The sequence below is a fragment of the Elgaria multicarinata genome, chromosome 7 (genome assembly GCF_023053635.1).
Source record: "Elgaria multicarinata webbii isolate HBS135686 ecotype San Diego chromosome 7, rElgMul1.1.pri, whole genome shotgun sequence".
NCBI lineage: Eukaryota > Metazoa > Chordata > Lepidosauria > Squamata > Anguidae > Elgaria > Elgaria multicarinata.
The window spans coordinates 105530428-105546881 of record NC_086177.1 but is presented as its reverse complement, the minus strand read 5'-3'; the positions used below and the strand labels follow the sequence as shown (position 1 = coordinate 105546881).

Genomic DNA, 16454 nt, shown 5'->3' with positions numbered 1-16454 from the left:
TTAAGATCATCCACAGGGGTCCTTCTCTGTGAGCTCCTGCCAAAGGAAGTAAGGCAGGTGGCTACTAGGAGGAGGGCCTTCTCCGCTGTGGCACCCCAGCTGTGAAATCAACTCCCCAGAGAGGTCCGCCTGGCACCTACACTGTATTCTTTTCGTCGCCAGCTGAAGACCTTTTTATTTTCTCAGTACTTTAACACCTAAATTTAAACTTTGCTATTTTAATTCTGTATTTTAATCCTATACCAATTTCTGCTGCATGGTTTTATCATGGTTGTACTTTTTATATTGTATTTTGTATTTGGGTTTTTAGATTGTTGGATGTTTTATTATGTTATTAATGGTTTTAATTTTTGTGAACCACCCAGCGATCTTTGGCTGTTGGGCAGTATAAAAATGTAATAAATAAAATAAATAATAAATAAATAAAAGTGAATTTAATTCTGGGAAGTAAAACATTGTTGTTGTTGTTTTTAAAAAAACAGCTTTGAAATCTGAACTTGCCACTCCTCCAAGAGCAACGGGGTGAGGATGGACAGAATAATCCATTCTACCCTCTCTCTCTCTCTCTCTCTCTCTCTCTGGGCATCATCAGCTGAGTGTTTTATCACATGCTCATTATTGCCCACTCACGGTTTTTCGCACATCCTTTTGATGACGACGTCCACCTCCCCCATGTCTTGCTGCCATTTCCCGTTGTGTGCAGGAAAAGCAGCGCAATAAAAATGACCTTATAGGCCCCTTCCAACTCTACTATTCAATGGTTTTATGATTTATTTTTACATTTGCATGGAAATCCATATTTAAATCCATATTTAAATATATGTATTGTAGAAATGTGTTTTTGAGCTAAGACCTCCATCAGAACATTCAGAAGGGGAATAAGCCAAAGGATAACTAAGGCCTTAGCTAGACCTAAGGTTTATCCTGGGATCATCCCAGGGTCATCCCTGTTCATGTAAATGCCACAGGTGGTGATGACCCTGGGACGATCCCGGGATAAACCTTAGGTCTAGCTAAGGCCCAAGTTTCAATCCTCCTTCCTCACATTAAGATGGGAGGACCAGATATGGTCAGTTTATTTTAGAATTCATCAAGATTGAATTCTTTGAGCATTGCAGTTTGTCCCAGGACCTCCTATGACCAGAACTGCTATCCTCAGAACTTCCCCCCACCCTCCGAGAAGTGTTTCTGGAATGAATAAATCATAGTATTCAGTGCATGGGAAAAAGCTGAAAATAAGGGCTTGATTGATAAGCGATGATTCTAACCCTTAACCTTGATTGCTTTGAGGGCAGATAGCATGTCTGATCAGAGACTAAGAAAAGACAATGAACTGAGGGGACACTGTGATTGTCTAATCATATGCACCTCACCTTCAAATTGTCACCCAGGAAGCACCTAGTGATAGCAAGGTGGGGGATATATGTGTGGGGGGGGAGTCTGTTAGAAATCATTCTGTACGAATTGGTCATCAAATGAATACTGCAACCTGTGCTGGTTGTAGTAGATCTGTCCACTCCTACTAGCAAAATGTCAGCATTCTGACAGATTGTGGAGCAGAGGGTGAGCTTCACTTTTGCCAGCCCCATTGAAGGTTGTCTGCCAGTGAGGGCTGTGTCACCCAGTGTCAGAAGCAAAAGGTATGTTTCAAAGGTCCCAACATGCAGTCCGTAAATTCCCAGCAGAAGTAAATGAGGAATGGTAAAGCTGGAGATTTTGCTCATGGCTGAATGCTTCCTTTCCAGAAGCTCTGATGGAATATCAGCCCCATTCAACCTGGATTTCTCCACCCCTCTGTGGGCTCTGAGTTCATGATCATATTTAGTTCCCTTTTAGTGGCACAGAGGAGAACGCAGAAGTGACACAGAAGGGAAAATCTTCATACAGTGGCTGAACATCATCAAGTGCAAGTCATGATTCTCTCACAGCTTAGGACCAGGAGTCTTTAGGGGTTAAAGCCTCCAGCATCAGTGACTCTGAGGAAGTACCAGAACAAGTCCCTGTGCCTTCTGAACTGGGGCCGACTGCCTCCAATCTCATATTGCATCCAAGTGACTCTTCTTGATTCTGAGGAGCAGATCTCAGACTCTTCTAGTGAACATGGACACCTTGAGGGCCAGTGATGAAATGGCTCCTCATCCTTCCAACCTTAACTCCCAAGGAGTAGCCAAGACTTATAGGAAAAGAGAGTTGGCCCTTTATCAGCTGAGAGAATGGGACTTCCAGAAGGAATCTCCTGGCTATAAATCCCAGCCACTTGCTCTCAGTTAGTGCTGGAGTAACTAGTCATAGAACCATAGAATAGTAGAGTTGGAAGGGGCCTACAAGGCCACCGAGTCCAACCCCCTGCTCAATGCAGGAATCCACCTTAAAGCATACCTGACAGATGGCTGTCCAGCTGCCTTTTGAAGGCCTCTAGGGTGGGAGAGACCACCACCTCCTTAGGTCATTGGTTCCATTGTTATACTGCTCTAACAGTCAGGAAGTTTTTCCTGATGTCCAGCTGGAATCTGGCTTCCTTTAACTTGAGCCCATTATTCCATGTCCTCACTCTGGGAGGATCGAGAAGGTAGCATATAGCCATCCAGACTAGTAGCCATTGCTAGCCCTCTCCATGAATTTGTCTAACCCCCTTTTAAAACCAACCAAATTGGTGGCCATCACTATGTCTTGTGGCAGCAAATTCCATAGTTTAACTCTGTGTTGGAGTTAACTGGACATCAGCTGGACATCAGGAAAAACTTCCTGACTGTTAGAGCAGTACGACAATGGAATCCGTTACCTAGGGAGGTTGTGGGCTCTCCCACACTAGAGGCCTTCAAGAGGCAGCTGGACAACCATCTGTCAGGGATGCTTTAGGGTGGATTCCTGCATTGAGCAGGGGGTTGGATTCGATGGCCTTGTAGGCCCCTTCCAACTCTGCTATTCTATGATTCTATGATTCTATGACTCAAGTAATCAAAGGCAGTAACCCTATGTTCAGCAGTTGCTGGTAAACATGGGCAGGACAGTGATGTTGCTTGTTTGTCTCCTTCATCGGCTGGTTGGCCACTGTGTGGACAGAGTGTTGGACTAGATGGACCCTTGGTCTGATCCAGCACGGCTCTTCTTATGTTCTTACATTAAGCTAGTTTACATAAAACAAGTAAATTCTCTTGAATCGATGACAACTTCAGAATCCCACATCCCTTTGAATACACCATGATGATGACAGTTTAGTCCACTATGTTGTTCGGAGTCCTGGTCAGGTGCTGTAGGATCACCCCAGCTGTCATGTTGATGTCATGGTTCCCACAATGAGTCTGCATGGCAGGCCACCATTGGCCTTGTTCCTTTTTTTTGGCCACCCCACTGATATACCCAAGGAACAAGTAATCTTGGGCAGCAATGAGTTCTTGCTGTCATTCTCTATTCAGCTGCCCTGCTTGCAGCCTCTATACCAAACTCTACTGCCATCTTCTGATTTCAAACTATGGCTGTTTTGTGAGGGTTGGACCCAGCCACAATAAATCCACTGCAAGGAGCCCAGGGGTTCACTCTTTCCCTCCTTTCCCAGTTTCACACAAATCCCCTCCTTTTCCAGAATTTTAATTGCTAAGCTGTTCACCTCCAACACTGAAAAACAGTTGCCTGAAGCTATGCACACTCTGGGCCTGTTCGGACTACACGCTAAGCCGTGGTTAGGCCTTAACCCTTTTGCAGCAAGTGGTTAGGCCGTGTGTTTGAAACTGTGGTTTTGTAGCCACCATGATTAGGAATGGTTCACATGACACACTAAGTCATGGTTCACACAACATGCTAAGCCATAATGTTCAGTTCAAAATGCTTAACTATCATGGTTTAGTATGTTGTCTGAACAGGGCCTCTCTTGGCATATATTTTACTTCTGTGTGTGTGTGTGTGTGTGTGTGTGTGTGTGTGCATGAGAGAGAGAGGGGGGGAAGGAAGGAAGGAAGGAAGGAAGGAAGGAAGGAAGGAAGGAAGGAAGGAGTTATTCATCTGAACCAAACTGCTTTGATCAAGCAGTAAGCTCAGTATGGCATGTTACATGGTTTAACTAGGGTGACCAACTGTCAGGATTTCCCCGGATTTGTCCTGTTTTTTGTTCTTTCTATGGTGTCAGGGGGGATTTTCTATAATTTTCAATAATGTCCTGGAATGACACACCTTCCTCTTTAAGGCTGCCATTAGCATGGCAGGAGGGAGTGACATGCTTTCTTGAGGCACGTCATTCCCCCACCCCGAGCTCCAATTGAGGTCTTAAAGGGGAAAGTGGGTCATTCGTGGACATTATAGAAAAGGCCCCAATTGGAGTGGATGGTGGTGGTGCAGAATGAAATCCTTTCCTCTCCTCCACTCCAATCGGGTTCTTTAAGGTGGCAGGGGAATAATGTACTTTCTGCAGGACTCAGAAAGCTGCTTTCCCCCCACACACACACTAGGTGTCCTCTTTTTTGGTTTCCCAAATATGGTCACCCTAGTTTAACTTGGCCTTAGTTTGTTGCTTTTGCCATGAATTAGCTTGAAGCAAACAAACCATGCCTCATTTTCTCTATTTCTGTTACTTTCCAACCCATTTTGGTTAGGGACATTTGAGGATTTCCTTTTTGTTCACAAATCACTCAGAAATGGCCTATTCACAATCTCAAATGTGAACAGAAGTTAATTTTCTCCAAAAAAATGTTCCCAAATTCCCAAATTTGCCGTCACATTCATAACATGGGTACTTGAAAAATGCACAACTTTCTCAAAATACACACTTTAAACCACCCGTGTTTGAGTTAGGCATGGGCAAACTCATGTCTGCCTGCATCATACACAGCTCGTTCGAATCCCGAAACTGTTCAGTGCCTCAGGATGGTCCGCGGACACCCAGTGAGCAGCAAGCATCATCCTGCTTACCCGTGAGCTGCCATTTTGCAGAAAAGTGTGGGTAAGCAATTTATGGAAATCACCATTTGTGCAAAATGGCGGCCATAAATAGCCCCATTTACACAAAATTACAAGCATAAAGGATTTTCTTTCCCTGAAATCTTTGGCTGAATGTGAGGAAGATGTGGAGGGGAGGATGGCCGTTCCTTGCAAATTTGCCTCTAGTCAGAATGCTTCTGCTAAAAACTGATTTGAAAATCTTACTGTAGCAGGCTCTGTCATTTGAACAGCTAGAACATGAAATTCAAATCACCTGAAAGGCCAGAACATAGAAACAAGAGCTAACTGGTTCTTACAAGGACAGCCAAATCCATGAAGCTCTGCTCGGCTCACAACTCCCAGTGAGCATAGCCTTTTCTGGACCTTTAAACTGATGATATCTGGTTTTTAATAAGAGAACGAGAGGAAAAATGAACAAAGTTCTTCTGGGAAAATGGGCAGGTAAGGGCTATGCAATCCACAAAACAAGACTCATGCATCAGGTTTGAAAGCTTTGAGTTACAACAATCCCATCTGTAGCCACTACAGAGTGTGCAAGAATGAGGAAAATGAAAATTAGGACCGGGAGAAAAAGATTGGAGTTCTTCTTTTCCCTTTGCCCTGCACTCATGCTCCTCCTCCTCCTCCTCTTCCTCTTCCTCCTCCTCCTCCTCCTCTTCCCCCCCCTCTCTCCATCTCTCTGAAGTAGGGGTAGGTTCACATCTCTGGCTTTCTGATGCTCTCAACTTCCCTCCATACTTGGATATCTTATAAGAATGAAACAACTCATACTTCTCCATATGCTTTGGTTTACAGTCCCCATCAGCCCTGGCCAATATTGAGAGATCATGGGAGTTGCAGGCCAAAACATCTGGAGGAAGACCACAAATTGCCCTGCAATGTTCTGCTGGTTGTCTCTGTTACCCAACAGCCTCCTCCATTCCTCCCCTGGGGAAGTGAACAGAGCATGACCAATTGGCCTTTCATTCTCCTACGCACTTTCTGCAGGTGAGAAGAGTGTTAGCCAGGGTGGGGTTACTCTCTTGAATAGATGGAGGGATGTTTGGAGGCAACCAAGCACAAAGGGTCCAGTACAGCTCTGATGGTTCCCAATTATACCATCTGTGATGTTTGCAGTGGAGGCTGGTGGCTCAGAATTTGATGGGGTTGTGAGTCCATTCAGAGTTTCAGTCAAAGCCAGCCAGAATGCTAAAGGAGCTAGCCAAGATGTTTAGGCCTATCTCTCCCCTCCATATGGGTTCAGCATGTTGGATAGCTCCTTTGGCGTTCTGGCTGGCTGAAAACCAGAACAGACTCACAACCCTACTGAAATCGGAAGCACCAGCCTCCACTGGATATGTGTGTGAGAGGAAGGAAGGAAGGAAGGAAGGAAGGAAGGAAGGAAGGAAGGAAGGAAGCTTTGCTTCGCTTTGCTTCACTTCGCTTGATCTGCCCATGTGCCTGGCTCAGTGGAGGCTGGTGGCTCTGATTTCAGTGGGACTGTGAGTCCATTCTGGATGTAGGTCAGAACCAACCTGAGCTGTAAAGGACCTCTTCAAGGTGCTGCTCCCAGCCCCACAGCTTTCACTGCTCTGACTAGTGGAGCATGATTTCTGAGGCCTTAAAAAGCCAGATGCCCCCAGAAAGATCACAAGTAACGGCAGGGGGAAGGTACCCAACAGGCATTTACACTCTATTCCACTGACATCTCTACTTTCTACCTGATAAGTCAAAATGGGAGCATGTGAGATTCAGCTCTAGTTTCCCTCAACCAAGCTCTCTGGAGTAGTTAAAGGATCTTTACACCCGTGTCCCTCCATCTCCCTTGATGTTGCTTCACTAGCACACTTAGCAAATTGCTGAGGCATTGCGAAGGGATGGGCAGGCGGGATACGTGTGTGAAGAATCGCGGACCAAACTGTGTCCCACTTTATACCTTAACTTTCATTGGGATGAAGTTTAACCCAATTTGGACTGATTAAATGAAGATTCGCCCAGGCTGACACTGTATGCTTCAGGTTTCATCCCAATGCAATTTGAAACGACCAAGATATTATGCCTTGGAAATTGAGGCCGGTGATGGAATGGCTGACACATGACTTGACTTTACAACAGCTTGAGTGATGTGGCTGTAATAAAGGTAGGATCCCCTGTCATTCGGGACGATTCTCGGGGCCTCAGCAAATCTTCTATCTTACCAGGCAATTAAAGTGGCTCGTTTGGAACGGATGCTTACCTGGCTAGAGGCCATGAAGTGCTACAGCGATGTGTTCATCCCATTTCAGACCAGCAGCACTGGGCAGATATTGCAGCTGCTACTACTTTTAATGCCGCTAAATTATAGTCTCAGTAGGAGTCTCCAGGGAAGAGAAATGCAACCTCGGGTGGCACAACTCAGAGCACAGGCTGTTGACTGAGCCCCAGAGCCCCTGCTCTCTTCGTTGGGAGGGGCTCATCTCACTACCACGTGCCCTTGAATTGGTCATGCAACTTGAAACTGCTGTCTTGACCTCTGGTAAGGCAATGTTATGGCCAGGATGGTGAATCTGCTCTGGGTTTCAAACAGAAGCAGTCGGAGCTCTAACAGAGCTATCCAAACTTCTGAACCCTACCCCCCCCCCCAAAAAAATGGGTTCAATGCCTTAGATAGCCCCTTTAGAGGTCTGGCTGGTTCTGAATGAAATCCAGAGTGGATTCACCATGCCACTGAAGTAGGATCCACTAGCCTCTACTGGTTATGGCTGCTGCCATGGCCATTAGACAACCTCTTTAAGCTGAGGGTCTTTTAGGGAACCTAGTGAGCCAAAATCCATGTTTCTCCTTCCACAGGTCCTCAACCCATACTCAATGCCATTGGGATCTCACAATCCAGGTTCCTCCTCCATTAGTGAGTTTTGTACCTGACCACTCACTGCTCCTACTTCCTTCTTCCAGCATGTGGTAGGACACCTCCATATTGGAACCTCCAAAGCTAGCTCATGTTTTGCATGCAGAGTGTCCCCAGTAGATAAGAACATAGGAAGCGTCCTTCTACTGAGGGCCTTGCTAGATGAGGCCTTAGTGCGCCTCCTGACCCGGTTTCCCTGCTGTGCGTCCAGATGACGCACAGGGGAATCCGGTGGCAGGCCACTCTGAGGCCTCCTCCAACGCGCCATAAGCGAATTCGCTTATGGTGCGCCTTTTCCCCAGCTCCAGCCTCAGGCCGGAGCTGGGGAATGTCTAACGACTTCTGCGGCTTTTCACGGCTACTCGCTTACTCACGAGTAGCCGCGAAAAGCCGCGGACCTGCCTGGCACAGCGAATGACTCCCACTCCTTTGTTGGCTTCTTCCAGTGCAGACACAAGGTCCTTCTTGACAGCTGTCACGGTGAGGACTCGGCCTCCGCTGGTCATACGAGCGCTGTGCCCGTCGGCCTGGGGGGGGAAGAGAGGGGAGGGCGAAGGATGGCAGGGTGGGTGGCATGGGGGGGGAGATCGCGCCGCGCGCCGCCCGAGCAAGCAGCCGAGCGGCGCTTGCCTGGGCAATGCCACCCCATGCCAGGCATTGCCCGGGCAAGCGCCACTCGGCTGCTTGCTCGGGCGGCGCGCGGCGCGATCTCACACGCCCTCCCCCTGTGCCACCCACCCTGCCATCCTTCGCCCCCCCGTACAACCCCCCCCAAAAAAACACTCACCTTGTCCGCCGTCTTCGGGCTGCACCCGGCCCCTTTAAAATAATAAAAAAATGGCGGACACCGCAGGGACCCGACGTCCCTACGCGTCTGACATGTGGAAGCCTGGGCGAGGCGCGCTAACAGTAGTGCGCCTTGGCCCCGCTTCCCTGCCGGCATAAGCCGGCAGGACTAGCAAAGGCCTTAGACCATCGATCCATCTAGGCTGCTTTCTGAATCACCAAATCAGGGTCCAAGCCACATCTATTGGTTGGTGTACACCCCCATTTGGATCTTTCTGGAAAAGAATGGTTGCTAAGAGTTCAGGAAACAACAAAACTGGTTAAATTAGCCCCCTGATGAAATTTAGATCAAAACTGGAAGCTATTAATGAAGTACGGAGACCAAACATGAAATACATTCTCAGAGAAACAATATTCTCAGAGAAATGAGTTGGGCAACCTGTTTTCACAGTAATCCCATCTGTTGAAATATTCAATTCTACTAAGAACTGATCAAAGAAACATATAAATGTAAGGGGCATTTATAAGATGTTGGTCAGTTACATTTCTTTTTATTTTGTTGTTCAAATGTCTCTATAGGAATACTAACATGCATCTAGACTGCCAAGTTGTTGGGAGGGGAACTACAACTGGTACATTTCATGCCGATTTAAAAGCCAGTTGCCAACTCTGCTTGCCTTTCACCCAGAATTCCAGCCCATTCTAGTAGGACCAAGAAATGGAACTGAAAGCCGGGCTACTCTGATAGTGACTGGCTAAGTTCTCAGTGACTCCTGTTTATGGAGGGTCCATAGCTCAATGGTAGAGCACCTACTTTGAATGCAGAGGGTTCAAAGTTCAATCCCTGGCATCTCTGGGTAAGACTAGGAAACAATCTCACCTGAAACCCTGGAGAGATGCTGCCAGTCAGTATCAATAATACAGGGCCAGATGAACCAAGGGTTTGACTCAGTGTAAGGCAACTTCCTGTGTCCCTTTGTCTCCATTGATTTGGAGGACCTTGACGTTCTCCAGATGTTTTGGCCTAAAACATCCATGACCCCTCACTATTAGCTCTGCAGGCTAGTGCTACTGAGATATGCCAACATATCTGGAGGGCTACAAGTTGGTTTTGTGGAGGTCATCTCTACCATTAGGCAGACAGAGGTGGCTGCCTCAGGCAGCTGATGTGGGATGCCATGAAAGGGCCGCATCTTCTTCCATATTATTCTCATGTTTCACCTGAGAAGAAACTTCCCCTAAATGTGCTCTGAATGTTGCTTCAGTCAAGAGTTCAGAGAAGAGTGGAACACTGTCCTGATAAAACACTTTCCTGGGCAAGGTGCTTGAGCGGGTGGTTGCAGGACAACTCCAGGCACTCTTGAATGAAACGGATTATCTAGATCCATTTCAATCGGATCCTAAGCCATGGGGTTCCGCAGGGCTCTATTTTATCCCCTATGCTGTTTAACATATACATGAAGCCGCTGGGGGAGGTTATCCGGAGATGTGGACTGAGGTGTCATCAATATGCGGATGACACCCAGCTCTACCTTTCCTTTTCATCAAACCCAGGTGAGGCAGTGGCTGTTCTGAACCAGTGCCTGGGCACGGTAATGGACTGGATGAGGGCTAACAAACTGAGACTCAATCCAGACAAGACGGAGGTACTGTTAGCGGGTGGTTCATTTGTCCGGCGAGGTGATGTTTGCCCTGTCCTGGACGGGGTTGCACTCTCTCTAAAGGATCGGGTCCGTAGTTTGGGGGTGCTCTTCGATCCAGAACTGTCACTTGAGGCACAGGTGAACTCAGTGGCAAAGAGCACCTTTTATCAGCTTAGGCTGATATACCAACTGCGCCCTTATCTGGACAGTGATAGCCTAGCTACAGTTATCCATGCTCTGATAACCTCTCGTTTGGATTACTGCAATGCGTTATACGTGGGGCTGCCTTTGAAAACGGTCCGGAAGCTTCAGCTGGTACAAAACAGGGCAGCCCGTTTACTAACAGGGACTGGCTGGCGAGATCACATTACGCCAGTCCTTTTACAACTTCATTGGCTGCCAGTCCAGGTCCGGGCCCGATTCAAAGTGCTGGTATTGACATTTAAAGCCCTAAACGGTTTGGGGCCAGGTTATTTGAAGGAATGCCTCCTCCCATATGTACCTACCCGGACCTTAAGATCATCTACAGGGGCCCTTCTCCGTGAGCCCCTGCCAAAGGAAGTGAGGCAGGTGGCTACTAGGAGGAGGGCTTTCTCCGCTGTGGCACCCCGGTTGTGGAATGAGCTCCCCAGAGAGGTCCGCCTGGCGCCTACACTGTACTCCTTTCGTCGCCAGCTGAAGACCTTTTTATTCACTCAGTATTTTAACACTTAATTTTAACTTAAATTTAAATTATACTGTTTTAACTCTGTATTTTAACCTTATATCAATTTTGCTGCGTGGTTTTATCCTGGTTGTGCTTTTTATATTGTATTTTGTATTTGTATTTTTAACTTGTTGGTTGTTTTATGATGATTTTAATTTTTGTGAACCGCCCAGAGAGCTTCGGCTATTGGGCGGTATAAAAATGTAATAAATAAATAAATAAATAAATAAATAAAAGTCTTTTTGCCTTCCCTCAGAATTCCTCAGATTGCCCCCACTCCCCCGGGCCTTCAAATTCACTTCAAATGTTTCTTTAAGTGAAAATATTGGTGGCAATTGGTAGGGAAAAATGGATGCTTGAATTGCAGTCAAGTAAATCAGGGTGGGGGAGAGCAAGGATACTGAAGAGTGGTTTTAAGTGGATATCCCATACCTCACAAAGCATACAGTACAACAGTATCAATTATTTACTGTAAAGACTACAGAGCATAAATATTTCAATCCATGTCAACAATAGTATGACAAGAGGAGGAAAAAGACAAATGCTTAAATTTCCATTTTACAAAATCAAATGTGACAAGCAGGGTACTAAAAGCAAATCATATTCCGTACATCCATTAGCACAAGAAAACAAAACCATGGGCATTTTGAGTAAAACCCACTGAACCATTTGGATTCAGAGTATAAAGTCCCAAGGTAGATGATAGCACTTGCTTGCTTTCTGTCATGGGGTACGTAGTTGACTCTCAATATCAATTAGCTGGGATTAGCTGCCCTTTAATACACTCATAAAGGATGCTTTGAACACAGAGCTAGGATGGTTGAAAATGTGGAAAGGAAATGGATTTTTTCCTCTGTCTTTCATTGGTGCTCCATGTATGGATATATGTGCAAGAGTGATTCTGCTCCCTGCTAAACCCTATTCCTCCTCTCGTGAAAGCACTGAGTCATTACTGACTCTTGGAGGGACGCCAGCTTTCGCTGACATTTTCTTGGCAGGCCTTATAGCGGGGTGGTTTGCCGTTGTCTTCCCCGGCCATTATTACCTTTCCCCCAGCTAACTGGGTACTCAATTTCCCGACCTCGGGAGGATGGAAGGCTGAGTCGACCCAAGCCGGCTGACTGAAACCAGCTTCCACTGGGATCGAACTCAGGCCGTGGGGAGAGTTTCAGCTGCAGAAACTGCTGCTTTACCGCTCTGCGCCACACAAGGCTATTCAGGCATTCAAAAAACATTTTTGGGAAGGCAGTGTGGTGAAGACACACAGGAGCCCTGACCACAATCTTGCTGACCCTGCTAGCTCCACTTCTGCCTTCCTGCTTTGAGTTGGAAGGTCATGACCCCCCCCCAGTCCTCAGGCCCTCAAATGTGCAGTAAGAACATAAGAAGAGCCATGTTGGATCAGACCAAGAGTCCATCTAGTCCAACATTTGTTCACAGTGGCCAACCAGCTTTTGACCAGGGTTCCACAAGCAGGACACAGGGCAATAGAACCCTCACACCCATGTTCACCAGGATTCAGATGAGGATGAGGTACAAGCTACTTCTGTAGGATTAGGCCATCCGGGCCTTGTTCAGACCACCCCCACCCCCACCCCCAAACCAGAGCACACAACCCTGACATCACCCTTTGGTTCAGCAGATGAATCCCTGGCAAAACTCCCATCTCCCCAGTCTTAGGCTACAAAATGAGGTGAGGTCCCTTTAACAACCCAGACATCTCCTCCAGGAGGGGCGGAGTTGACCATATTACAGCTCTTGTCAGTCTACCTAAGGCTTCAGTTGGCTTTAGCTCCCTACTGAAATAACATTCTCCTATTGTTCTAGTAAGAGAGAGTTCCAGCCAACAGGACCCACTGGGTGCTATCCAAGGTCCTGCTATTATTATTATTATTATTATTATTATTATTATTATTATTATTATTTATATACCGCTGCATAGCCAAAGCTCTCTGGGCAGTTTACAAAAGTTTGTCTTGCCTTGATTTGCCTTCCTGCCTTGATCTTGCTACCAGCTTCTCCTGTGAGCCGCAAGGGACCATAGAACAGGACAAAGGGTGATTCTTTTTTTGCATTTGGCTAAAAATGCTTAGAATCCCTGCCCTGATGGGTGAGGTACCCCACACACAGGTACATACACACACACACACACACACCATATAGCTGTATAAGACGTTACTTTGGGAGGTGCCTCTTGATTGGAAGGAGGGAAGTCTCTGATAAAGATGAGTACATCTGAGCATGTCCAAAGAGTCTTTCTTTCACTACTAAGCAACCAGGGCCAAACCCTATAAATATGACATTAGGGGAAAGGAGAACTTCCAGACCAGAATGTGCAGCTCCCAGGCATCATTTTAGAAACAAACCTCTTCCAAGGTCTGCACACCTGGCTCTTCCTTTTAATACAATGGCACACTGCAATGATTCCACAAATGCTGAACTGGGCAAAGCCCAGTGAGTTTCTAAGGCTGAGGAAATTGGAAAGAAGGACCCTGTCTTGATCCTTTCATTCTGGCACCGAAGCTACGGTCCAGGGAGCATCTTCTGTTTTATGAACTAATTTACCAGTCTCTAATTTCAACCCCACTGAAAATATCTATATATTTCAACCTGTATTGGGATTGAAGGTGTTCAGCCTGGCATGTTGTCAATACAGGTGTTTCAAACACTATGGATTGGGAGAAATGTTCTGTGTGAGTGCCAGAATTGGCATGCTGCTGGTCCAGAAACCATTACCATGTCAATAGAATTTCTCAGCCACAGTCATCACCCCAGGTTTCTTGCAATTTCAACTGAGCAACTCCTATTTAAGTTGTCAATGGAAAAGGGCTGTTGCCCATTTGATTCTTGTTTCAGTGACTCTGAAGAAAGCTGGCTGCAGTCTATACAAGACGCCAATGCGTGCCTCACCAACTCAAGGGTTCTTTATTTCAAAGAGAACAAAAGGATAGTCTATGTGTAAAAAAAACCCCTCCCATTATCAAATACTTTAGCATAATTTACTCTCCAGAAATTCAACAATTGCTCCAGAGGAAACTACATTTAAGGGCTGTTTGTTTGTTTGTGTTTTGTAGTTGGTGAGATGAGAACATAGGAACATCAGAAGAGCCATGCTGGATCAGACTGAGGTCCATCTAGTCAAGCATTCTGTTCACACAGTGGCCAAACAGCTACCAACTGGGAACCCACAAGCTGGACACAGGTCCAACAGCACCCTCCCACCCATGTTCCCCAGCAACTGTTGCACACAGGCTTACTGCCTCTGATACTGGAGGTAGTACATAGCCATCAGGACTAGTAGCCATTGATAACCTTCTCCTCCAGGAATTAATCTAACCCCCATTTAAAGCCATCCAAAAATGGGGGCCATCACCAAAGCTTGTGGTGGTAGTGAATTCCATAGTTTAACTTTGTGAAGAAATACTCCTTTTTATCTGTCCCAAGGCTCCCACTGATCAGCTTCATGGGATGACCCCAGGTACAAATATGTTGAGAGAGGGAGAAACGTGTCTCCATATCCACATTCTCCACACCAGGCATAATTCTGTATACCTCTATCATGTCTCCGTTTAGCCCCTGTTTTCCCCCAATCTAAACAATCCCAGCTGTTGTTGTTATTGTTGTTGTTGTGATTATTATTATTATTATTATTATTATTATTATTATTATTATTATTATTTAAAATATTTATATACCACTCAATTATCAGATAGGATGGTAAGGGAGAAGGCGCTCTCTCAGGTATCCTGGTCCCAAATTGTTTAGGGCTTTGTACACTAGTACCAAAACCTTAAATCTGGCCTGGTAGCTAATAGGCAGCCAGTGCAATTCCCTGAACAAAGGAGTTATATGCTGAAAAGAGGCAGCTCCTGACAACAGCTGAGCTGCTGCATTCAGCACTAGCTCCAGCTTCTGGACAGTCTTAAGGGCAGCCCCACATAGAGCACATTGCAGTAATCTAGTCTTGAGGTTACTAATGCCTGTACCACTGTGGCCAAGCCATCCCTGTTCAGAAGAGGCTGTAGCTGAAGCTGGTAAAAGGCATTCTGAGCTGCTCACTTTGGCCTCCAGCAACAACGTATCTAGGAGTACCCCCAAACTACGAACCTGATCTTTCAGAGGGAGTGCAACCCTATCCAGAACAGGCAATGAGCCTATTTCCTGGACTTAGGAACCACTCACCCACAGGGCTTCTGTCTTGCCAGGATTCAGCTTCAATATATTGAGGCCCAGCATTGGGCAAAAGGCAGGATACAAATAATAATAACAACAACAACAACAACAACAACAACAACAACAATATATTGGCCCTCATCCAACCCATAGCTGATCTAGGACTTGCACAGCCTCTCCTGATTCAGATGTCACAGGGAGATAGAGTTCTGCGTCATCAACATACTGATGGCATTTTGCTCTAAGTCCCCTAATTTCAGCCCCAAAGGCTTCATATAGATGGTAAACAACATTGGGGACAAGATGGTGCCCTGCAGTACCCCATAGCTTAATTGCCATGGGGCTGAGAAATGATCACCCAATGTTACTCTCTGAAAATGACCCTGCATGGAGGACCGGAACCACCACAACCCAGTGCCTGCAATGTCCAGCCCACAGAGTCGGTCGAGGAGGATTCCATGGTTGGTGGTATCATAAGCCAATGAGAGATTGAGCAGAATTAACAAGGTTGTACTACCCCGTCTCCCTCTCTCATTAAAGGTCATCCATCAGGGCGACCAAGGCTGATTCAGTCCCATTACCAGGTCAAAACCCAAATTGAAATGGGTCGAGATAATCAGTGTCCTCCAAGAGTGCCTGCAGTTGTTCCGCCATGACCCTCTCCAATAGATTCCCTAAAAAAAGGTTATTTGCAAATGGGCAATAGTGGTCTAATACCATTGGGTCCAGAGTGGGCTTCTTCAGGAGTGGTTGCACTACTGCCTCTTCCTGTAGAGAAGCATTCACCACACCCTAAACTCACTCAGTCAAACCCCATTGGCTAGCTTTTATTAGCCAGGACGGGCAAGGATCAAGAGGGCACATTGTTGGAAGTACCTTGCGGTGAGTGGAGTGTGGAAATAACGAGGCGACACAAGTGTTTGGGATTTAAAACTGGGCCACATTTATTCAACGTAACTGCAGAAGGGTGAACCTAAGCGGGCATCTCCTCTACCACGGGTATAATCCGTGTTCTCTTTTGGGCAACACATTCCCGTCCATAGGGTGGCGGAAACGTTCTGCCACCCACTGGCTCCCCCTTTTGGGGTGGGAGACCTTCCGGTGTCACTCCTCCCCGTGACGTAAGTCTGCGGGTGAGTGAGAAAGGTCGGTCTCAAGGGTAAACCCTTATCTCAACCTCTGTACCGTGGGGTTCGCAGGTGTTGAGCCTCAGGAGTCTACCCTTCACTGTAAAGTGCCGTGGAATGCTCACCAGCCCTAACCCTATGGAGATGTCCGCTTCCCTGCCAACGAATGTGACCAAAACATAGAACGCCAATCAACCTATTTACTACACCACAGCCTGTCT

General features: G+C 46.5%; 1 protein-coding gene across 1 annotated transcript in view; it reads right to left on the bottom strand.

Annotated features, from left to right (window-relative positions):
* Positions 1-8304, bottom strand: part of LOC134401976 (solute carrier family 2, facilitated glucose transporter member 5-like) — a 134978-nt gene extending 126674 nt beyond the window's left edge. Inside the window, exon 1 of the mRNA XM_063131338.1 lies at positions 8197-8304. Within this exon, the coding sequence (XP_062987408.1) occupies positions 8197-8304 (108 nt within the window). The remainder of the gene's footprint in view (positions 1-8196) is intronic.
* Between the last annotated feature and the right edge of the window lie 8150 nt (positions 8305-16454).